The sequence below is a fragment of the Garra rufa genome, chromosome 6 (genome assembly GCF_049309525.1).
Source record: "Garra rufa chromosome 6, GarRuf1.0, whole genome shotgun sequence".
In the NCBI taxonomy this organism is placed as follows: Eukaryota; Metazoa; Chordata; class Actinopteri; order Cypriniformes; family Cyprinidae; genus Garra; species Garra rufa.
Genome location: NC_133366.1, coordinates 17,379,580 through 17,404,669, shown reverse-complemented (window position 1 = coordinate 17,404,669; position 25,090 = coordinate 17,379,580). Strand labels below are relative to the sequence as shown.

The 25,090-nt window shown below is 39.3% G+C and overlaps 2 protein-coding genes across 2 annotated transcripts in view; one reads left to right on the top strand and one right to left on the bottom strand.

The window, feature by feature from the left end:
• Positions 1–309: 309 nt before the first annotated feature.
• cisd2 (CDGSH iron sulfur domain 2) lies at positions 310–2,807 on the bottom strand. The gene is made up of 3 exons (XM_073842883.1): positions 2,645–2,807; positions 1,846–2,060; positions 310–1,298 (listed from the first exon to the last, which is right to left on the bottom strand). Exons 1-3 carry the CDS (start codon positions 2,745–2,747, stop codon positions 1,209–1,211), a joined length of 408 nt encoding a protein of 135 aa, XP_073698984.1. The 5' UTR covers positions 2,748–2,807; the 3' UTR covers positions 310–1,208.
• Positions 2,808–4,235: 1,428 nt separating this feature from the next.
• The window catches only part of suclg1 (succinate-CoA ligase GDP/ADP-forming subunit alph), a 29,500-nt gene continuing 8,645 nt past the window's right edge, over positions 4,236–25,090 (top strand). Inside the window, exons 1-7 of the mRNA XM_073843062.1 lie at positions 4,236–4,363; positions 5,742–5,842; positions 10,188–10,304; positions 10,571–10,783; positions 14,028–14,085; positions 15,097–15,180; positions 15,282–15,433. Of these exons, the coding sequence (XP_073699163.1) occupies positions 4,330–4,363; positions 5,742–5,842; positions 10,188–10,304; positions 10,571–10,783; positions 14,028–14,085; positions 15,097–15,180; positions 15,282–15,433 (759 nt within the window). The 5' untranslated portion in view covers positions 4,236–4,329. The remainder of the gene's footprint in view (positions 4,364–5,741; positions 5,843–10,187; positions 10,305–10,570; positions 10,784–14,027; positions 14,086–15,096; positions 15,181–15,281; positions 15,434–25,090) is intronic.

Sequence of the window (25,090 nt, the reverse complement as noted above, 5' to 3'; positions counted from 1 at the left end):
CTATGGTGTATGTGTAGTTTACTTGTAGATTGTAGACTGCTGCAGAAAATGAATGACATTTGCCTTTTCAGTAACGACAGGCAAACCTGTTTATATTTGAAAGCATATCTTGTTATATCATCTAACGCAAATCAGATGTAAATAAGCAGCACTGTTACTTTCTGAAAAGACATTTCAAGCATTGGTGTGGTAGAGTTACACTATTGTGTGGTCTAGGAAAAGTACACAAAACGCAAACTGTTGGCATGGCATCACATATCCATCACTCAAATTAGATAATTAAGCAAAACAAAAACAAAATCGGTGATCTAAAAGAAGGTTGGTTACCTTTTATTTTACAAAAGTCATTATTAGGCACATTCCAGTTACCATACAAATGTATTTTTAATGAAAACACCTATGAACAAGAGCAATCTCATATGAAACATGGCACAAAAAAAGGAACCAAGGGATTGTCAAACTATTTTGAATAGAAATTAATGCATACATATTATGAATTGTAGGCCTAATTGTTGCAGCATGTTGGTTCAGGTGGAAGGTTAAAAGAGGTCACTTGTCTTTGTTACATTATGATAAATATTGTAATATTTGAATGATGAGTAACAATAGCTTTGACCAAAGCATTTGTTACAATCTAATGCAATGTGAAATGTCTGTATGTGCGCAAACACAAGTCAAGTTTAGTATCCTGTAGTTGAAATAATTTAGCAAACATTGTAGAACTTTAGGAATATTTCTGCAGAAAATGACAAAAACAAATCCTAATAATATACTTCACATCGAAAAGTTAAAAGTATTTGATTTATGTTGTCTCCCGCAAGTTATCACAACGACAACACTAATAGTAAAAGGCGATTTAAAGTTAAAACTGAATCTAGATACAGATTAAAAATAAAAAAGACACTTTCATCACCACGAATGAAGAATTGGTGACATCAATCGAAATTTTACCCCTATGGCAAAGTTATATTGCACACAAAAATCTACTACGTTTGTATAAAAAGTAAACACACCAGAGCAATGTAACAAAAAGTAATCAATATAATTATTCTCTCAGATCAACCACAATATCTTGAGCATTAAAGCTCTATGCGTCTCTATACCACAATAACAAGTTGGAATAGGTTTGGGTAAGTACAACAAACTAAATTACAGTAGGTTTTTCAGTGGAGAAAACTAGGTATTTTATAGGGGCCGAAGCTGGACGGCTACAGAGTCTTCTTCTTAAGAATAAGTGGACCAACGTTGTCTCCTGTCAGCTCGTTATGCTTTATGTGTGATTTATCGCAAACAGGAAACTGCAAGATAAGAAAGAACAAATTAAGAGCTGATAGTGACAGTGGTTCTTAGGCACCCGAGGCTTTTGACAAAATAGACACTTAAAAGAGGAAGTAACAAATCACACTTTTTTTTTTTTTTTCATTTTTCACATGTACATTAATAGTTTCACTAATATATATATATTTTTTTTAAAAAGGGGACATGTCATAAATTTGATTAATTTAATAATACTTTTTCCATCTTTGATCCAATTGTTTTTTTTTCCACCAATAAGTCACAATTTAGTTTTGCATGTCCATTTTCTCTATTATTCTATTGTTTGATGGCTTGTATCAACGGAAAATGTAATATATATATAATCGCCCAGCTCTAATCTGCTAAATGTTACTAATGCATTAAGATATTATAAACATTAACATTATGATTTTATGATGTGTATTGTGATAAGTGCTATACAAAAGTGACTTTTTGATGTTTAAAGTGATATTACCTACCCATTCAATTTAATTTAAACTTTTTCTACATTAAACTTTTTCTTTTTATCTTAGGCGTTGAGCTTCCTACCGTTTTAGATCGCCAGCAGCGGCAGTAGCAAACATTTGGAGTCCTCAGGTCCTCTATGTCGATCTCGTTCACCACTTTTGGGTTTTCTTTTTGGATCTTCAGATTTATTAGACTGTCTCTTTGCTTTTTCTTCTTGGGCAGGAAGGGCCGGATGGTCAGATAACCCAACAGAGCCAAAATCCCCAATAACGGCAGGAGCCGCAACCACTCTGAAACTGAGACACAATCAAAAGTTATCATGGGATTTAAGTTTAAGTACACTTAATTATCACTATAACTCATCACAAGCCACTTAGTAAGGGATCTACTTAATGTGGAAAAAGAAGTGTGGTAAGTGTCAGATAAAGTACTATCCAATGATTAACACACACATGTGCATTAGTGATAATATACTTCTCATGAACACAATGACCTTTGTTAAAACTGATGATGGGTTAATTTAGGTGCATGTATAGGCTACTTTACATTTACAGATGCAAATAGTTGTGTATTTATTGTGCCATCTTCTATACTATACTAGAGCAAAGCATGCTGTCAGATGCTCTGGATATTTTCTTACATTTTTAAAGTAAACACTCTCTCCTGTGGATATTTTGTGCAGTGAGGCACTGCAAAACATTACATGAAAGGTGGACTATTCTTAAAACTTGCATTTTTCCAAACAAATAATTAGGTATGAGTTATTTTGGCGTTTAACAGACGGAAAACTGAGTTTTATATCACTGTTTCTGTGCAGACATGCGCGCTTAACTTAACTTTCCTCCTACGCTGGTGACATTTTGGATGATAAAACACATACCTGTGAGTCTCGCAAAGCCGCCGATTGTTTCTGGAAGGGGCAGTTTCTTGAGGTAGGCTGGAAGCTGTATTTTGATAATCTTGGAAATACTTTCTAACACCATCTTGAATGACTTTGTGCGCTTCTAATTGAGACAGCAGGATATTTCCTGGGACATTCTACGTCATCGCGTTAGTTTACTTGCGTAGTCGTTTCCGTTTGCTCGTTGAAGGTGCTAGTCAAGGCTGGAAGAATATACGTAGGTTGTGATCGTGAATAGGCGTAAGTGCACGACGCGCAGTAAAAGCGTCAACCAATCAGCATGTGCAGAGTTGGTTGAGCCTGATTGGCTGCTTTCACCGCGCCACTTGCTTTTAGTTTTATTGGCTGTTTGCTTTTCTGTTGTGCAGAAAAAGAGTCTAGAAAACGGATTAAATTGGATATTAAAAATTCTTAGAAATTTGATGGTGTGAAACGTTTTCGTTTGAACTTTTTAATAATATTTTGGTTATTATTATTATTATTATTATTATTATACAAATTATGCAATTTGTACATGGTAATATTTATTGAAAGTAGCCAACATATTAATGTGAAAGAAAACGAACTAAAGCTAAGCCATATTTTATTCAGTGTGCTTATTTATTTATTTATTTATTCATTTATTTAAAATATATATTTTAATTAAAAACATATTTTATATGGATTATTAATAGACTTGGTGTTCATAATTATAACACATCTAACACGTCTTATTTCCTAATTTTTCCCATTTTTCTCACAAAATGTAATATAATTATATATATCAGATTAATATATTTATGTATTTTTATTTATTTATTTAAAATTGAATTAGAATTGAATTATAATTTAAAAAAAAATTTTCACATTATGTGGATTATTATTAGACTGAGTGGTCATGTTCACAACATCTCTTTCTGTCTTATTTCCTTTCATTTTTTCCCTAATTTTTCTAACAAAATTTAAAATAATAATATTAATAATATTAATTAAAAAAATCATAATGCAGATACAAATGGATACTGTATACAGTGTTACTCGCTGCAAAGAGTAATAATAATAATAATTAATAATAAGATACTGCTGATCATATATAATATAATATAATATAATATAATATAATATAATATATAATATAATATAATATTATATTATATTAAATTATATTATAATATATTATATATATTTCAATTGAATTAGAATTAAATTATAACTGTAAAAACTATTTTCTAATTATGTATTATGTGGATTATTAATGAACTGGGTGTTCATGTTCAAAACAACTCTGCCTTTAATTTTTTTTACATTTTTTTTCTCACAAAATTTTAAATAATAATGATAAAAATAAATAAATAATGCTGTCAAAAATCTAAATGTGGATACAAATGGATACTGTATACAGTGTATCTTGTATATATATGTAAAATCAGATTATTATATTATATTTATTATATTATATTATTTAAGGCAGGCATGAAAGAACAACATTGTTCAGCATTCCTTCATGTAATATTTACAACGAGCTAAATTTATTTCTTAAGTTACATGTGATCCTATGGTGTGTTTTAGATCTGTTGTTTACGCCCTATGAAGGCGTTTCTTTCTCTTCAGGCAACTATCAGGACTACTATGTGCGCTGACGTTTAGGTCCATGTCTGTCCGGTGTCATTGGTGAATGACCGAAGATGTCTCACAGCAGGTTGTTTGCCCGCTTGCTCTGTAAGTAAAACTGACCCGAGTGTTGTTACATTTAAAACACAAAGCTGTCTTTGTTTTGACATTGCTCCCTCAGCTATTGTACACGTTAGAGTCATTTATCTCTTATTATTTGCATTAAACACACACAGTTAGCTAATGCTAATGCTGTTGTGTTGCTGTGCACCAAGTGTAACATTTAACAGTGAACTTCTGAAACGTGACCTTTTGCTCTGTTAATATGTTATTTCAAATTAATCGCGAGGTTACGAAACTTTATATAAAATATCAATGTTAGTAAACTGGACAAGTTGCAGACTGACAGCAGTAGCATTCAATGTAAACGCATGTTGACAAGGATTAGTACATGAAGAGGACTAGTGTGACAACTTAAGCTGTGTGTGCTTTCTTGTACTTTGCTGTCATCAGTGCATAACCTTTTTTCTCTTAAAAGTAATGCAGTAGAAATTCAGAGTTGGCGTTTAACTGTAATCTTTATACGAGTATTGCCACTTCTGAAACTTTTGGTTCTCTGTTAACTCTTCCAGTCTTGTGCAATCAAGTGTCTGTCAATAAGGGAATTTTCACTCACAGAAATTAGTGTTGACTAACTTCTCTCAGTGCGATACACTGCACTCTATACCTTTTTATCTTACCTTTAAATACCTTTAAATCACTTGTATACCTAATGAAATTAGTGTAATGCCATAAAATGTTGCATTTATTTAATATCTTTAGGAATTCACACAAAATAGCTTTGCTATTGAGTAGATAAGCAACTGATTGTCTATGAGCGGTTTAAAGTGAACTTTAACCTAGATAAATGTAGACAGACCATCTATCCCTGTCAGTTGTGATCAATAACCTGTTTCTTGAAGTCATAGTCTCTCTGTTACGTCATTCAGGAGTTGAAACTCTTTGCTGAACACTTATAAATATATTGGAATTTATAGTAGAGCTTGGTGCTTTACAACTAGTGTTGTCGCTTCGACTCCTGTCTTATTTCTAAACTGTTTGAGGTCAAGGCAGCATGACCTTTGGACATTAGACCCTGTAGGGGGAACATATATAGAGTAATGTGAAAGAAACTGCTTAGGCCTGGCCCTAGACCAAAGTAACTTTTTAGGCCTAGACCAAATTTACTAGTGTAGCTACCAAGTTGACCAAGTTTTGTTGTTACCCTACAGGTCAAACATTTGCATTTAGTGTGACAGATTAATAAATAAACTGCAGGCGGTTGTGTTGAACCCAGAATATATTACAAAGGCAGAAATATAGAAACGGCAACATTTGGGGCTTTACTAAAAATTTTTAAAAAATAATCCAAAATGTTTAAGAAAATTTTAGACGTATTAACTGATACTTGGTTATTATTCCACTGCTGTTGTGTTTGTATTTGCAGTGCAGCAGGCTGGGGTGAGACACTGTTATACTGGCAACAGAAACAACCTTTACATCAACAAGAACAGTAAGGTCATCTGTCAAGGCTTCACAGGAAAACAGGTGAGTAGCCACAGTCTGTGATCCCCACAGCACCCTACATTTCTAACCAAATATCTAAAAAGGCTTGCCTCTTTTTCATTTAGTCACTAACTGAAATGCAGTCATTGGTTGTGGCCTGTCGGAGTGAGAGTAACTGGCTGAGCAACAGCAGTATTTTAAACTAAATTATCTGCTCACCGTAACGGACCATAATGTGTTGTGATGCACTGAAATTTCGGCAACCAAAAAGAAAATAATAAAATAATATTAGGAATTTTTGGTTTCACTTCTCTGATGGTAGGTTTTAAACGTGTCTTTTTCATGCACACATCGTGAATAATTTGCAACGGGTGAACATGTCAACTTGTTTTTAACTGATCTTGTTTTTGATGAACCAGTGCTGTCTGTGATATTTTTAGTTTATGCATGAACAAATTTCACTAAACATTGTTTGTTGCACACCTGCCACCTAAAAATCACACTATGTGATAATAAATAAATAAATTTGTGCTTTAATTATTCATATTTTTTATACTATGAAACAAGATTGAGATTCTGTCAATTTGACAACAAAATTCAAACAATAATTGTCATTTTGATGCTCTTTTATTTAACTGAGGGACTTAAAGTTATTTTCTGTGGTAATTTACGTAATGCCACAGATGCTGTTGATAAAACCAAAGTTTTATTTGACCCAAAATATTAAAAAGTTGATAAATTCAGTTTTGCAAACAGTGAGTCACAGATGAACTTGATGTGAAGCCTGCTTGCTTATGAAACCCTAAAATAGCGTTTTTAATTTTGACATTATTTTAAGGATCTGTAGGCTGCAGTGGTCATTATTTTTTCCTTGTTTGTAAAACTGTGGGCATCGCATTTTAAGAGCAAAGTGGGTTTTAGTGCAAAACAAGAGAAACTTAAGTGGAAGATATAATATTATTTTTTTTTATGTTTTTTTAAAGAAGTTTCAGTTGATCAAAAATACAGAAAAGCAGTAATGTCTTAAATATTATTGCAATTGATAATGGATCACTATTTTAATATATATTCAAACATAATTTATTCCTGTGATGCAAAGCTGAATTTTCAGCATTATTCTGTGTCACATTATCCTTCAGAAATCATTCTAATATGCTGATTTATTATGTTGGAAACATTTGCTGCTAAATATTTTTTTGAAACTTGTGATACTTTTTTCAGCATTCTTTGATGGAAAAAAATAAAGAACAGCATTTATTAAAAAGAGAAATCTTTTGTAATAATATACACTACCTTTCAAATGTTTGGGGTCAGTATTTTAATTTTTTTTTTTTTAAAGAAAATATATATATATTATTTCAGCAAGGATGTGTTAAATGATTAAAAAGTGATGCTAAAGACTTATATTGTTAGAAAATATTTATATTTTGAATAAATGCTGTTCTTTTAATTACCAAAGAATCCTGAAAAAAGTATCCTAGGTTCCAAAAATATTAAGCAGCACAACTGTTTTTAACATTGATAATAACTCAGAATAAATTCTGAAGGATCATGTGACACTGAAGCCTGGAGTAATGGATGATAAAAATGTAGCTTTGCATCACATGAAAAAAAATATATTTAAAGTATATTAACCTATAAAACTGCAATTTGAAATTGTAATAATATTTCACAAAATTACTGTATTTTTAATCTAATAAATGCAGTCTTGATGAGCGTTAGAAACATCTTTTAAAAATATTTAAAGTCTTACTGATCCCAAACATTTGAGCAGCAGTATCCACTATCAATTCTTGTTTTATTTTATTAGATAAAGATTTGACTTCTGTCTGTAGGACTTTTACGCTAAAACTGCTGGCTCTAGTATCCAATAACCTTGCTTTGCTCGCCCCTCTGATTTATGTCGTATCTCTCATTGTATTTCTCCCGCTCTCCTTCACCCTCTTTCAGATGACTTGTTACTATAATAAAGGGTTATTAGATGAAGTTTTAATGAACACTCATTATAATTAGAAGGGGATGAGGAATGACTAGAGTGTCATCGCGGCATATTAACTTTGCTGTTCGGCTACATAAGCAAACCATACCTCAAATTAATCGCCACACTGTTAACGGAGGCAGCGTGCAGGAAAAACGGCAAAGTTAGCACAGCACTTCAGTGTTAATGAAAGCATGAGAACAAATGATGGTAGAAAAGTTGGCAAGAGGACGCTTTGAGGGGAAATGGATCGAAAACGTGCCAGATTTCTCATTCTTTCTAATTATAATTGTAATAATACAGTGGTAGATATTGACATGGTACTGGCGACCCTTGCCTTTGGACTTATCTGCAATGTTTCAAAATAATTTGTAATAATTAACACAGACATAGCAGGGGAAGAAAGGTTAAAGTTCATGATGTACGATTTCCACTGACTGTTCAAATCTGTAATAAGAGGGAAACAGTATTTTGCTGATAAAATAATTTAATTTAATTTTCATTGATTTTAAAATGTGTCACGTTAGGAAATTGCATTTATAAGCCTGTGCTCTGTCATGTTGTACATTAGTCTCATTAAATTACTAACTAAATGTAAAAAGCAAGTTAAATGTGAACTGATTTATCTATGTACTTAAAAAATATGTAATCGTGCCTAAGACTTTTTTGAGCTATTCTTTGTATTGTTAAAAGCTGTGGTTTATCTTTGTGTAGTGGTTTGGGCTCTGTGTTCCAGCCAGTGTCATATGTCTGTTATACAGATGTTATTTAGAATTTTATAGTCATAAAGGTTATTACTATATCTACTGAATTGACAGTCCTGTTTATGTGCATTTTCTTTAGTAAACTGTACTGGGTTGTTTGTAGGGTCTTGATACGGTCCTGCCCGTGTCCTGTCTTAATGTCTTTAATCTCTTCCCTGGTATTTTATTTTTATTTTATTTTAAATAAGGTCCATTTAATTTGTCATTGTTTTTATACTTTCTTTGTCATAATGACTTTTTTCAAAGCCATTCTCTACCCACTCTCTGACATTTATTGCATTTTATTTAAATAAGGTCCATTTAAATTGTTCTATTATTTTTAGCCTTTTTTGTCATAATTTTATCAAAGCCATTTTCCACACACTTTGACATTTACATTAAAACCGTCTTTTTTGCTGCTGTCTTTTTACTATTTTATTTCAATATTATTTATTTTATTTTATTTTAAAGGTCCATGTAAATTGTCATATTAGTTTTATACATTTTTGGTCATAATTAATTTTGTTCAAAGCCATTTCCCACACATTCTCTGAAATGTAAAATATATATATATATATATTTTATTTTTTTATTTTATTTTTTTTTTTGCTGATGTGCAGTTTTATTATTTTATTTATTTTAAATAAGGTCCATTTAAATAGTCATGTTGTTTTTATACCTTTTTTTGGCATAAATTTTTCAAAGCCATTTTCCACACACTCTCTGACATATAAAATAAATGCTGCTATCTTATTTTATTTTAAATAAATGTAAATTGTCATTAGTTTTATAATTTTTTTGGTCATAATTATTTTTTTCAAAGCCATTTTCCACACCCTCTCTGACACCCTCACTTTTTTAGCTGCTGTGCCTTATTTTATTTTATTATTTTATTTATTTTAATTAAATTTTTTATTTTATTTTAAATGAGGTCCATTTAGATATTTTTTTTTTTTTTTTTGCTTTTTTGTCATAATTTACTTTTTTCAAAGACATTTTCCACCCACTCTCTGACATTTAAAATAAAACTGTCTTTTTTTTTTTTTTGCTGTGCCTTTTGAGAAATACCACCTTTGCACTCTGGTCTGCTCATACTTTGGCAGCAGGTTTGCTTTTGGATTCAGTATAGATTTGAACCTCCTTTTTTAACTTTATCTTTTTTTTACTATTTATCTTTAAAAAGTCTGCATTACACCAATTGTAGCAGGTTCACAAAACAATAAAACATGTTTTAACGGTTAAGATCAAATTGAATAAAATAATCCAAGACCTTTTTAAAAATAAACTTCAGCCGTTCCTTCAGCCGAGATTTACGGAACAGCAGGTGCTTCACACAATCACAAATGGTTCAAGGTTTAGTGAACTTTAACACACTTACTTAAATATATCTTTAGTTCCTCTGGTGTTTAGGAATGATAGTATCAGCTTGTTAAGATGAACAGAGTGTGGATCACCATCAACAAATGGTCTTTTTGGACTGGCGATAAAGTTTTTTGTTTCATTTAAAGTATGTTTACGTCAAGGTCTTTAACTTAAAAGTATAATTTGATTCTTTGTTGTATGTCCCTTTAAATAAAGTAAATAAAAGTTGTCTATGATTGAACGTTAAGTCAAATTCTTTGTTCTTGGTGGTTGAAAGATGTCTGTTTTCTCTCTCTGTCTCTAGGGCACCTTTCACAGTCAGCAGTCTCTGGACTATGGCTCTCAGTTAGTAGGAGGAGTGTCTCCTGGCAAGGGGGGCAAAACACACCTGGGTCTGCCAGTCTTCAACTCTGTGAAGGAGGTAATGGCCTGTGAGACTGTTGACAGTCTCCTGTGAGCCACAGTTACTTTTTGGACAGCTGCTCTGGTTCTCTGAGGGTGTTAGGGGACTTTTAAGGGGACTTATTTAGAGCAAGTCACTCCAACAGTAACAGAAGCATTAAAGGCCAGAGGCTAGTTGTGTAATCTTTATCAGTTTAAACACTTTCACATAAAGCCCAACTGAGATACCCAAAATTGAAGGTTTGACCTAATTTGTGTTTTGGTTCTGTGAATGAATCTTTTTAGGCTAAGGATGGCACAGGGGCTGATGCCACCGTGATCTACGTGCCGCCCCCTTTCGCGGCAGCCGCCATTATTGAAGCAATTGATGCAGAGATATCACTGGCCGTCTGTATCACAGAGGGAATCCCTCAGCAGGACATGGTGCGGGTCAAACACAAGCTGCTGCGCCAGAACAAGACCCGCCTTGTCGGCCCCAACTGTCCCGGTGTCATTAACGTAAGTAATCGAGTAATCTGTCGATTAATTGAGTAATTGGATAATTATAAGACCTAAGTGAGCAATAGCCTTTAAAATGACTTAAAATTAGGGCTGTCAATAGATAATTTTTTTAATCGTGATAAATCGCACACTTTTAAACACAATGTTTATTTCTTTAACATGTTTTTTTGTCATTACTTCCCAAAATTGCTATTTTTAGTTTCAATTTCCTGCTTGCTAAACTAAAACAGAACACACAGATGCTTATTTTTCTAGTCAGAATTTATCCAGCTGCTAAGGCATACAACATGTTTATTTTTGTCATCATATCCAGCAAAGAGAACCCCGAGAACAGTTTCAGTCTCTATTCAGTTTCAAAAGTTTTCAGATAAAATTTAATATCACAAACTTTGCCTTCACAACAAATTCAGAATCAAAAGTCATGTTAATATGAACTCCGCAAAATTTTGTTTTTACTGTAGTAATGGCATTTTTCTAACTTTAAGTTATGTAAACTTTTATGTAGGGCTGTCGCGATAACCGCAATATCGCAATACCGCGCTATTGACCTACATAACCGCAGAGGAATGCAACAACTGCAGCAACCACGATATTTGCCTGTTTTCTTTTTTCCTAAGGTTTTGCCCTTCTCACTTAATGCTTGTGTGCTGAATATTAAATTAGTAATAAGTTAGTAATGATAACATAATGTGTTTATTATGAGGCTCAGTTAGATATGCACTTAATTCTAAACAGACAGCGAATGAGAGAGAGATCGACTGAGCTTGTGCGATTACCTGCGTCTGTCTTTCAGATCAAGTCAGGTATGTATGTGAAACTAGCTTGTCATGTCCAAGGAAAGTGAAATCTCTCTGTCTTAGCATCGACGCTCTGCTGGTCAGCTGAGCCTTTAAAAGTGGCGATTAAAGTTAAAATGATTTCAACATCGTGTTTCATTACGTCTCTCTATGAATAAATAAGCGTTTTGAACGTGTAGTTGAATGAACGGTTTTAAGACTCACTTAAAGATAGTCTCTTGCCTCCATCTTGTGGCATAACAACGAAACTGCACTGACTGACAGCTCGCCTAGAACACACAGGTGAAATACTGACAGAAAAAGTCTCTTGTCCAGTTAGATTCGAGGATGCGCGCTAACTGTTTATTGATTTCTGAATATGACCTTACATTGTAACAGCCTACACACAATTATATATATATATATATATATGGCGGTAATACCGCATATCGCGCTACTGAGCCACTCAAAATTACCGCAAGGGAAATTCCTTTACCGCGACAGCCCTACTTTTATGGCAAGTCATTGATTTAACTGCTAAATCATATTATTATTTATTTAATTCGTTCGAACAGCTGATTCATTCAGGAATAAAGCAAAGGACTGTCTTTATGAATGGGTAATGGAATCGTTGACTCACTAGATTCTTAAAAAAAAAAAAAAAAAAAAACTTTTTTTGACGACGAAATCAGGCAATAGTCAGACAATGTAAGTCACTTAATATTAACTTCTTGTTTGTTTAACTGTTGTATTAAATCAATATCAATATTTACAAACTCCCTTAAAAACATTAAAAGCTGTCACTCAGTTCTCCAGCCACTGTAATTTCTTGAATATGTGGACATCAAAACGTGTAAACACAGAGCGAGGGTTTAAACTTTTATTTTGAAATCACAATGAACAGTTAGCATATTGAGAAAGATATTGATGTAATCCCCTGTGTTTTCGTAGGTTTATAAATTATTTACCTTACAAGTCTGATGAAATGGCGCACATTGCATTCCCAAATAAACGTTATAATAAACAAAATTCACAGACGCTCCACGTATGTAAATGATAACAGTTTGTATAGCAGTATTTACTATAAAACACTGTAGGAAATGTATTAAATTTGAAGTTAACATAACACATTAATTATTTATTTTAATTCCATAATGTGTTATAAGTGAAAATAGGAGTTTTCTTCAAAGAAAGTAGCAATTTTATTCAGCAGTGATGCATAAATTGATCAGTGACAGTTAAGGCATTTTAAGGTTACAAAAGATTTTTATTTCAAATAAATGCTGTTTTTTTAACTTTCAATTTATGAAAGAATCTGTGAAACTGTTTCCACAAAAATATGAAGTGGCACAACTGTTTTCAGCATCAATAATATTTAATAACGTGAATATATTACAATGATTTCTGAAGGATCTTGTGACACTGAATAGTAATGGTTGCTAAAAAAAAACAGTTTTGCCATCACAGTAATAAAATACATAAAGATAAAATAAAAAAAGTCATTTTAAATTGTAAAACTATGTCACGTTATTACTGTTTCACTTTTTTTTTTCCGAATAAATGCAGCCTTAAAAAAATCAAAAACATAAATTGAACTGATCTTAATTTTAAAGGGTAGTTTATAACAGGTTATTACATTTGGATAAAAGGTTAAAGACACAATAAGTTTTCACCGATAGAGGGTGCATATTCAAAACAAACAAAGAACCAAAGGCGTAGTTTGATGACACCATGATTGAGTGTGAAATCATGGGAGTTGTCGTCTTCATCCTCACAGCTGATGCAATCCATCGGGGCTCGGGCAGAAATCATGTCCATGGATGAGCTAATGTATTAAAGACTTATTAAGGTCACTGTAGTATGAAGCAGGTGGGGCGAAACAAGTGAAACAAGGCAGCTGGAGCGATAACTAATGAAGGACGAGCGCGATACATGGCTTGAAAGCACCGGAGCTTTTATTATGCAACCGTCGACCGCTTTCGTTTCTTCGGGTCATGCGTATGTAGGAAAAACAGCACAGTTTTATTATACTAGATACATTTAAGTGTGTTCTGTTATAATGCTACTCTGTACATGTTTTCTACAAAATAAAACGGTAACATTGAGGGTGTACGACGTCATTAGCAGGTCACACAATGACACGGTCTGTTACACTAGTTAAAATTGCTTATTTCTCTGGATTTAAACATTCTTTAAAACAATTGGGATAATGTAAGTACACAATTCAGCAAAAATATTTACCACAGTTCTAGTGGTTTTTGGATATTTTAATCAAAAAAGTTTACATATTCTGCCGTTAACTTTTTTTCTTTTTTCCAAAATAATACCTGGAATGTGTATTAAATTGTGTCCGTTATGATTTCAGGTTGACTCTAAACCCCCGCTGCTGGCAACTTAAATTGCCTGTAGTAAAATGTATAATTTAAACTGAACTTTAATGGTGTTTTTTCTCTATCTTTTTGTAGCCTGGCGAGTGCAAAATTGGGATCATGCCTGGACACATCCACAAGAAAGGAAGAATTGGTAAGAGCTCTCCTGGATGACACCTTTCTTTGTTATGACAAAGAAAACTCAGGCATCGTTCCAGAAGATTCTGACAGCACAGAGCATAACATGCTGATCGAATAGAACCTTAAAAGATCCTTGAAAAGCCTAGCGTACCTCATGTCTTCTCGTTCATAAAAGAAGCATCAAAGCCCGAGCTAGAGGGTCTTGATTTGAGATGGACACTTTTTAATGTGTTGGATTTGTTAGAGTTTCTCACCATGTCAGGAAAGATGAGATGTCTCTACTCAAACATGAACTCAGATGTAGACCGTAGCACAGTGTTCAGACTGCTAAAAAGAGAGCGGTGCAGACAGCTTCTCATCAGTTATCTGTCAGGGAGGTTTAAACTGCAGGGCTGTGCAGTTTCAAGTCAAATCACTAGACAGATGCCACAGCATTTCGAAAAGCTGTGAAGAGTGGTATTCAGACTTAAACCCTGTGCTTGTTTTTGTAATGAAAGATGTGACCTCATAAAATGAAATGGTTCAGCCATGGTTAGCCCTTTCCAATACAGTTTTCTTCCTGTTAGGTTACATTTAACATTTGCAAAGTTTTAATAAAAACTGTATGGTTGCATTGGGCGTACAGAAATAGAACAGCAGGAAAACTGCATTATTAATATGTATATTAATAAAAAGTTCTAGGAATTTCAATTTTTGCTTTCTAGAAAAATGGTCAAGACATAAAGAAGTTATGATCTGCAGAACATGTAATCAGTGAAAGACAGAAAGTAGAGACTTGTGCTTTTGTTGCTGTTGCTGTATTAAATTTATGGATGTCCGCTGATTAAATTCACATTTTAACTACATTATATACCTATTAATTAATCAAATGTATAAGCAATTGCCAATTAAGTACTCAAATGTGTTCATTTAAATCTTTTATTGTAATGGTTAATTGTACCAAATTATGTTCAATTAACAATCCAAATTAAATTATAATATAGCAGTTTATCAATTTATTTATGTTCTTTTTTTTTTTTTTCAGGCATTGTGTCCAGATCGGGCACCCTTACATATGAAGCCGTACATCAGACGACACAAGTGGGTCTGGGCCAGTCACTGTGCATTGGTATGGAAAACTAGCAATCAATCATCCATTATTATAAATCTGCTTAGTCTACAGAGTGTTTAGTGCAGAGAGGTCTTCGAACAAATTGTATTTTCCTTCAGGTATCGGTGGAGACCCTTTTAATGGCACCAACTTCATTGACTGCCTGGAGGTGTTCCTGCAGGACCCCAAAACTGAGGGCATCATTCTGATTGGAGAGATTGGAGGAGATGCAGAGGAGAATGCGGCAGAGTACCTGAAACAGCACAACTCTGTAAGCTCTTCTCATATGTTCACATCTAAAAGGAAGCTTTTACATTTAAACGTTTTCTCAAAGCTTAAAGCTTAAGTTTACCCAAAAATGAAAATTCTGTCATTAATTGCTCACCATCATGTCGTTCTAAACCGAAAAGATATTTTTGATGAAATCCAAGAGCTTTCCGAATCTGCATAGAGAGCAACACAACTGACACATCCAAGGCCCAGAAGGGTAGTAAAGATATTGTTAAAATAGTCCATGTGACATCAGTGGTTCAAACTTAATTTTATGAAGCTAAGAGAATACTTTTTCTTTGCAAAGAAAACAAAAAATATTTCATATCATTCAAAATCGATAATTATTACGAAAAAAAATGTCAAATCTTTATTTCTTTCAAGTTTAAAGCCAGATTTTTGCTCCAAAATGAAAGTTGTAGAAGCCAGACCATTAATTTTCCTTAAAATAAATATCATAATAGAAAAATGTATTTCTGCATGTGATTTGTTGTTTCAAATCAAAAAGCAGGTTTGTGTTGCCTGATAATATTAATAACATTTTTTTAATATATATTTGTCTCTTAGAAGTGCACATTTGGTAGTAGTAGTGGCAGTAGCAGTAGCTTGAGTTAGGATGCAGATGTACATTTTTGTTCAAATCGGAAACATTTAAAAAAATTGTAGCAACCTAATTTTATATGGTAAAATTTCATTTTCCAGATTATTAATTTTATTAATCATTGGTCCTCCATAGTAGCATACATTTTAAATCATGATAAACGCAGTTAAAACCACACATTGCACACCTCAAAACCATGGTAAAAATATAACTATATGGTTTGTAGGTATTTGTATGGAAAACCAGTAGTCTAAATACATTTAGTATAAATGGACACATGCTATAGCTTAATCAAACAACATTGTAATTATATTCCATTACACCTTTAAAACATTTAAATTATGTGTACATTAATAATATAATAAAATTTTATACATATACCCAGTACTACTGTTACTACAGTAAATTCATGGTAACTGACAGCGATTTGTAGATGAAATGCTTTGTGACTGTATCGGTGCATAGTGTTTCTCCTGTTTGTCAGCACTGTTTTATCTACTTTTAAACTCGTTTAAATAAGTCATTTGTGTTCCTCACTGAATTCAGGTGTTTCACACTGGATCTCACAGCACTGCTTGGTGCTTGTGTAACAGAGTAAACACATCTGCTCAAGTGAGCTCACGCTGCATGGCCGAGCGGATAAACGGTCCGGTTGACGCGGTTCAACTGAGTAGCACTGTTTCATTCTGCTTTTAGTTCATATACATTATATTAAACATTTATGGAACTCTTCATATTGTTTTATTGAGGAAATATTATATTGCGATTATATAATTATATAATTATCCCTAATTAGCTCTATACAATTCTATATATTTTTTCCCATGAACATTAAATTGTGAACAGGGGCTGTCAAGAACTAAAATGATAAAACTGATAAACTTTTAGGTCCACGAATCAGTGCTTCTTTTTTCTTAGCCCTTGGGAAGTACACATTGTTTTTCATCTTCTGGATATCGGCATCTTTCTCCAACAAACAGGAACCCTCACCACACATGGAGCTCCTCTTTCCTTGCTAAGGGGAGCTACTCATCCCTGGAGCTCACACTGTTTCTCTGAATGAGAAAACAGACTCCAGCTGCTCTTTGATCTGTTTTGGCTACGAAGGAAAGTCTACAGAGCTTCATTGTGATCTTTGGACCAGCCAAGCTGGGTTTCACTCCACTCCTAACAGCACCTCAGTTTGTGTTATTATTAAGCTTGGCTTATTTATTCCTCCAGTCTGAGAGTCATGCAGAGAGCTGATGTGTTAACAAGTGTCTTGCATTGGAAGAAATTTTAGTCTGTGATATAAAACAAGCGTTGGCACAATGGAATAGCTTCAGCTGTGATGATTGTGGTAAACTGATGCATGAATGTCCATTTTCTCAAGTGGAACCCAGGCGGCCAGACATGATTCAGACGGAGCTTAAGTTTGAGAGCGTGGTAGAGTGGTGGGGGAACGGTAACCTCAGAAAATCAAGCAAATCGCTCTGAATATGTTCACAGCATGGACAAGTACCTCATTTTGGAGTGAGTGCTTGGATGTTCAAAGAAACTCTCTTCCGCTCTGTGAATCAGAGCTCATTTTTATTGTTGCCATATTTGAACTGAACCGAAATGGCAAAACCTGCAATTTTCAAAATTGTTGAGGAGTTTCACAGTTGCAGAAACCATTAAGCACTTGAAGAAAAGCGAGCTTGTAGCTCTTTGTGCACAAGTTAGCACTGTGAAACTTCCTTCTTTTCCGGCCTGTCAATTAAATTAGTGGGAGAATTGACTTGGTGGAAATTATTCCTCGAAGACTAGTTGCAAATTGTATGAAATTGTTCCTTTCAGGTGAACTTATCTCATTACCTCAACAAGGTAGTTTTTAAGCGAATGCTCTAAAGATGGCCTTGGCTATGAATAATGGAGATCAATACGTGGTCATGCTACATTTCATGCGGTAGATTTAGCCTTGGGAGGAGTATTTGGCAGTTATGAAATTTTCCGTCTATGCCGCTGTTAACAAGACCTGAATTGATCAGACTGTTAAACGCATGCTGGTCTCATTAAGAAGTGCGGCCGGGGATGATACATCAAGTTCTAGGAGTGGCGATCCATAGAGGAGCTTGTAAACTATTAGCTCTAGAAAAAAAGTCAAGCCAGATTTATGTTATAGTATGAGCCATTTTAGACATAGGAAGAATGTCTGTTTTTCTTTTGGAATAATGGTAGTGACAAAGGGCTCATGGTCCGATCCCATAACTTCACAGTGCATTTATACGCCCCCACACTTCCTGCTGGATCCATATCTGATGCTTACTTTCCATTAGCTCTAGTTGCATTGTGCAAATAATGGTGCAAGCACCCTGTTTTTCCCTTTTTGTTGAATTTATCAACTCCCAACATGCATACACCAGTAAGTCCTTGTGTCAGAATTGCCAAGGCAAACTGCAAAATTGCTTTTCAGCCAAATTAGCATATTGATATGAATATTCCTCTCAAGTGCTTGTCAGCTTCATGCTTGTTTTTGCTTATTGCTAACATTTGTCACCTAGGGAACGTTGCCCATTAAGATCCACTTGCAGTCCACAGTCACCGCAACACTATTGGGAGCTGCTGAATGATGGAGAGGAAGCTTTCCAACTGTTAACGTGGAAACCTGACAAATTGTTTCCCGCAAACATCTGTTGAATACCTATCAGCTATTTTTCTGGGGTTTGTTCTGCCAAAATACATTCAATTTGTTCACTTTTAAAGGGATAGTTTACTCAAAAATGACTATTATACAAAAACAAGGTGAATAAATAAGAGCTTTCTGACCCTACAACACAACTGACAAGTTCAAGGCTCAGAAAGGTAATAAGGACATCATTAAAGTAGTCCATGTGACATCAGTGGTTCAACAGTAATGTTATGAAGCTGCAAGAATACTTTTTGTTTGTGTAACAAAAATAATTAATTTATTTTATTTTATTTATTTAACAGTTTTTCTCTTCACCGTCATGGTACGCTCATGAATGATGGTGGTGACTGACGTAGAAGAGAACAATTCTTGAATAAAGTCATTTTTTGTTTTCTATGAGCACGAAAACTATTCTCGTAGCTTCGTAAAATTATGGTTGAACCGCTGATGTCACATGGACTATTTTAATGATGTCTTTACAACGTTTCTAGACCTTGAATGTGGTGGTTGTGTTGCTGTCTATGCAGGGTGTGGCCGGGCGGGGAACAGCACGACAAGACAAGACTTTTAGTTGAGCCCCGGAGGGTGAGTTTATTGAACAGACTTAAGTGAAACGGTGAAGTGGCAGGTGAATGTGCGTCGGTGCTCCGTGAGAGGTGAAGTCCTTGTCGTGCAGAATTCCCCAGGAAGGTGCAAGCAAACGGGTAGGTGCTTGAAGGTGAGTTCGCGGTGGTGGCGGTGTCCAGAAGTGACGGTGGCCAATCGTTCACGGCGAATCTGTAGGGGGAAATGAGAGCAGAGAGCAGGTAAGCTTCAACCTCATCGGAGATAGTTTCTCAGTGATCTGTGGTGAGCAACCGGCTTTTGTAGGGGCGGCGTCCGTGAACGATTGGTCCGTGGTGATGAGGTCCAGGTGTTTGGCGTGAGTTGCCAGGGCGACGCTGATTGTGCCTCGGGACTCCCGCCACACTCCCCCCCCCAAGCGACGTCCTGGTCCTGGTGGCAGAAACAAAAGGGGAGACAGGGGGTGGGAGGGGAATGACCCCTGACAGACCTGCATACGCTGCCCAAGACCGAGAGAGTCCGTCAGCGTTGGAGTTGCTGGATCCGGCCCGGTGGCGCACATCGAAGTGGAAGTCCTGGAGCGAGAGGAACCACCTCGTGACCCGGGCGTTAGTGTCTTTGGCCCGGGCCATCCACTGTAGCGGTGCATGATCTGTAAACAGTGTAAAATGTCGACCTAATAAATAGTACCTCAGCTCCAGGACTGCCCACTTGATGGCGAGAGCTTCTTTCTCTACCGCGGCGTAGTTGCGCTCGGCCTTGGACAGCTTCCGGCTGATGTACACAATCGGATGCTCCTCTCCCTCCTGGACCTGGGAGAGCACGGCCCCCAATCCCGTGTCGGAGGCATCCGTTTGGAGCAGGAAGGGACAGTTGAAGTCTGGGGCACGCAGGACGGGCTCGGTGGTCAGGGCCTCCTTGATGCGCCGGAAGGCCTCCTCGGTTTCCCCAGACCAACGGATCCGCTCTGGCTGTCCCTTCCTGGTCAGGTCTGTCAGAGGGGCGGCTATAGAGGAAAAGCCGGGGATAAAGCACCGATAATAACCCGCCAACCCCAAGAAGGCACGTACCTGCGACTTGGTGGATGGCTTAGGGGCATCCATAATGGCTTTGACCTTGTCCTCCTGAGGCCGGATGAGTCCTCTTCCCACTTTGAAGCCGAGGTACCTGCCTTCGTTCATGGCTAGGTGGCATTTGCGGGGGTTGGCGGTTAGTCCAGCCCGGCGAAGCTCCAACAGCACCCTGCGCAGCCGCTCCAGGTGGTCTTCCCACGCCTCCGAGTGGATGACCACGTCGTCGAGGTACGCTGCGGCATAGGCCTGATGGGGACGGAGGATTACATCCATTAGTCGTTGAAAGGTGGCGGGGGCCCCATGCAGGCCAAAGGGGAGAACCCGGTACTGCCAGTGCCCCGAGGGCGTCGAGAAGGCCGTTTTGGGCTTGGCGTCGGCCGAGAGGGGGACTTGCCAGTAGCCTTTGGTGAGGTCGAGTGTTGTGATGTACCGAGCCCTCCCCAACCGTTCCAGGAGCTCATCCACTCGGGGCATGGGGTAGCTGTCAAAGTCGGAGATGTCGTTTAGGCGTCGGTAGTCATTACAGAACCTCAGGGTGCCGTCGGGCTTCGGGACCAGGACAATCGGGCTGGACCACGGGCTCCGTGATGGTTCTATTACCCCCAGCTTGAGCATCTTTTGGACTTCCGCCTCTATAGCCTGCCGGCGGGCCTCTGGGACTCGGTAGGGCCGTTGCCGGACGAGGACGCCCGGAGGGGTGCAGATGTCGTGGCTTAGGACATTAGTCTGGCCGGGGCTGTCGGAGAAGACGTCCAGGAACTGACCGACCAGGTGCCGCAGCTCCGTCTTCTGTGTGGCTGACAGGTTGGGATTGACATCTACAACCGCGGGATCTTGGGAGGCGAGGGCGGCGAGCTGGTCCCGGTCCCCGATCCACTTCTTCAACAGGTTAACGTGATATAATTGGTTTACTCTTCTTCGGCCGGGTTGTCTTACCCGGTAGTTAACTGGGCCCACTCGCTCCTCAACCGTGTAGGGCCCCTGCCACTGGGCCAAGAACTTGCAGGCTGCGTTGGGGACCAGGACCATCACCCTATCTCCAGGTTGGAACTCCCGCGGTTGGGCCGCCCGGTTGTAGAGACGTTGCTGGGCCTGTTGGGATTTCACCAGGTGTTCCCGGACTAACGGCATGACCCGGTCGATCTTCTCCCGCATGTCTCGGACGTGCTCGACGACGGTCCGGTAGACTGCCGGCTGCTGCTCCCAGGCTTCTCGGGCTACGTCGAGGAGGCCACGGGGTTGCCGGCCGAAGAGGAGTTCGAAGGGAGTGAACCCTGTGGAGGCCTGTGGTACCTCCCGGATGCCGAACAGCACATAAGGCAAGAGCAGATCCCAGTCCTTTTTGTCTTCGGCGGCCACCCGTCGCAACATCTGTTTTAAGGTCTGGTTGAACCTCTCGACGAGCCCGTCGGTCTGGGGGTGGTAGACCGAGGTCCTCACTTGCTTTACCTTCAGCAGCCGGCAGAGGTCAGCCATTAGCCGGGACATAAAGGGGGTTCCCTGGTCGGTCAGTATCTCCGACGGTAGACCCACCCGGCTGGAGAGCAGGAACAGCTCGCGAGCGATGGCTTTGGCGGTGGCTTGGCGGAGGGGGACTGCTTCTGGGTACCGGGTGGCGTAGTCCACGATAACGAGGATGTGCTCGTGTCCCCGGCCAGACCTCGGCAACGGCCCCACGATGTCCATCCCGATTCGCTCAAAGGGCACCCCGATGATGGGTAATGGAATCAGCGGGCTGGGGGGAGGTTTTCTGGGTGACGTGCGCTGGCACGTAGGGCAGGCCTGGCAAAACCTCCTGACCTCGGCCTCCAGGCCGGGCCAGTGGAATCGATCCCGAATCCGTTGCGTCGTGTTTTGGGCTCCCAGGTGACCAGCCATGGGGTGCGAATGCGCCAACTCTAGGACCAGCTCCGTCTTGGTCTTTGGGACGACCAGCAGGTGTTTGACCTCCCCCCGTCGCTCCGCGACGCAGTATAGCAGACCGTTCTGGACGACGAAATATGGGAGAGGGTGAGGTGCCGGGAGGACTTCCTTTCCCTCCAGGATGCGGACCTGTCGCCAACAGTGCTTCAGCCGGTCGTCCTCCTTCTGGGCGCGGCCAAAGTCTCCCCCGCCCGTAACCTGCCGGAAGACATCATGGAAGAGGTTAGTATTACGGGAGGGGGACTCACCATCTCTCCCACTGTCGGTTGTCAACAGGTTGGTATGGCCTCGAGATCCCCGCGACGGCGGCCGATGCTGGTGGTGCCGAGGACGAGGGGACCGGGCAGCTTCGGCGAGGGCAGCCTCCAACCCCGGCCAGTCGCGCCCCAACAGCAATGGGACCGGCAGGTCGCTTACGACTCCGACTTCCAGGGTCCAGGCTTTTCCATCCCTACGAAAGGTAAGTAGACTTGTAGGTACCTGACGGGTGTCACCGTGGACACACGTGATAGGCATCGTTGACTTGGGGGCTGGCCGGGGTTCTAGGGGTCCGGGCCTGGCGAGGGAGACTGAACTTCCGGAGTCGAGGAGGGCCCGATACCGTCGTCCTCGAATCATGACGAAGGTCGTGGGGGCTCCTGGTGGCGTTTCCCGGTGCACCACGCAGCCGGTCATCCAGGCTTTGGGGGTCGGTGATGGTGGATCGGTGGGCATTGGCTCGTCGCGGGGACTGGGCGGTCTGTATACTGCGCGGGGGTGCGCCTCTGGCGTGCGTCGCTCCTGGTTCACCCTCCGGGGGAAAGGCGGCGCTCGCTCCCCGGCCTCCCGGTGGAAGGCTGCGTCCGCCAGCTCCACGGCGTCAACCAGCTCGGCTAGAGTTCTTGGACCCTTCATCCCGGCCGCCTGCTTCATTGAACGCGGTAGCGCTCTCAGCACCCGGTCGACTACTACTTTCTCGACTACCTGGGCCGGAGATGGCGAGTTCTCTAGTAACCAATGCTCTGCTAACCGCATCAGATCGGCTATTTGAGCGCGAATTGGCAACCGTGCTTTAAACTCCCAGTCATGAAAACGCTGTGCAGCCGCAACGGCTGAAAGCCCCAAACGCCCTAAAATTTCTCTCTTTAATTCACTATAGTTATTTTGTGCTGCTGCTGGCAATGAAAAATACGCCCGTTGGGCCTCACCAGAAAGCAGCGGTGCCAATATCTCCGCCCAAATTCCTCTCGTCCAACCCTCTGTGCGAGCGACAGACTCAAACATTTTGAGGTAAGCCTCAATATCATCATCTGCGGTCAGTTTAGGTAGTAGTCGAGCGGCGGCGGCGCGGGGGTCCGGCAGCGGGACGGTGTGAGCAGCCGGGGCACGTAGTTCTGCCAAATATCCTTGAATCTGTCCATGTTGCTCCGTCAACAGTTCAAAGCATTGCTGCTGGCGGACGCTAACCTCGGTGAGTTGTTTGACCAGTTCTTCCATGATCTCGGGGAGCGGCGCGCCCTGAAAAAAACAGAACCGGAAGTGAATGGGGGCAAGATGGCGGTGTAAACAAACAGTGAGTCTTGCTCGTCGGTGTTCTCAGGCCCGGAAACTTGCCCGCATTCTCCACCACCTTGTGGCCGGGCGGGGAACAGCACGACAAGACAAGACTTTTAGTTGAGCCCCGGAGGGTGAGTTTATTGAACAGACTTAAGTGAAACGGTGAAGTGGCAGGTGAATGTGCGTCGGTGCTCCGTGAGAGGTGAAGTCCTTGTCGTGCAGAATTCCCCAGGAAGGTGCAAGCAAACGGGTAGGTGCTTGAAGGTGAGTTCGCGGTGGTGGCGGTGTCCAGAAGTGACGGTGGCCAATCGTTCACGGCGAATCTGTAGGGGGAAATGAGAGCAGAGAGCAGGTAAGCTTCAACCTCATCGGAGATAGTTTCTCAGTGATCTGTGGTGAGCAACCGGCTTTTGTAGGGGCGGCGTCCGTGAACGATTGGTCCGTGGTGATGAGGTCCAGGTGTTTGGCGTGAGTTGCCAGGGCGACGCTGATTGTGCCTCGGGACTCCCGCCACACTGGTCAGAAGCTTATTAAAAATATCCTCTGTTCTGAAGATTAACAAAGGTCGTGCAGGTTTGAAAAGACTTGAGGGTGAGTAATTAATGACACAATTTTAATTTTTGGGTGAACTATCCCTTTTAACAAGCTCAGACTAGAGAGTCTCAGAAGAAGCCGTTGTCATTCAACAAAAAGAAGCACAGAATGAAAGCATGGCGTTCCTCTCCAACACTGTCTCAAGGTTTTGTGCATGAGCAAAATATAATTACCTCAGTTCATTATCGTAATCTTCCCAGATTAGGCTTTAGTCTGTAGTCGGCTGCGTGAGCATGAACAGCTTGAGCTTTGAACCGAAGACGGCTCCTGTGGAGCATTATAATGTTAGCGGGTAGTTGAAGATTATCAGGCATTAAGTCAGACCGTCTTTGACTGGCGGTCACATTCATTTCATCTTCCCCACCTAAAGTTTGCATTCCCATTTAAAGTTTTTAGTGAAATCAAAAATTGCCAGTGAAGTTTAGAAGCCTACTCTCCTGTGAGATGCTAATGAGCGTGTCTGAATTAGTGCTGGCTCCATTTCAGCCCGAGGAGGTCTATAATACCAGAGAAAACTATCTATTAGCATTTCTATTGATCTTGATGGCAGTAGCTCAGGAAGACCCAGAAGTATGCCGCTTAAAAATATCTTCTATATTAAGATATTTATAAAATATTTTTTTTCGAATAAATGGCAATGGAGAAAGACGCTTTTTACCCCTAGAATGATGGGGCTGGCACATGGTAACCACTCATCCCTTGACTTTTAGTTTCAGC

Bases quoted from the DNA above. Each gene is read 5' to 3' on its own strand.
- cisd2 (XM_073842883.1), bottom strand. From the start codon at position 2,747: ATGGTGTTAGAAAGTATTTCCAAGATTATCAAAATACAGCTTCCAGCC. The intron at 2,061-2,644 runs GTATGTGTTTTA...ATTGTGTCTCAG, and splicing joins CGGCTTTGCGAGACTCACAG to TTTCAGAGTGGTTGCGGCTC. The intron at 1,299-1,845 runs GTAGGAAGCTCA...CTTATCTTGCAG, and splicing joins GCTGCTGGCGATCTAAAACG to TTTCCTGTTTGCGATAAATC.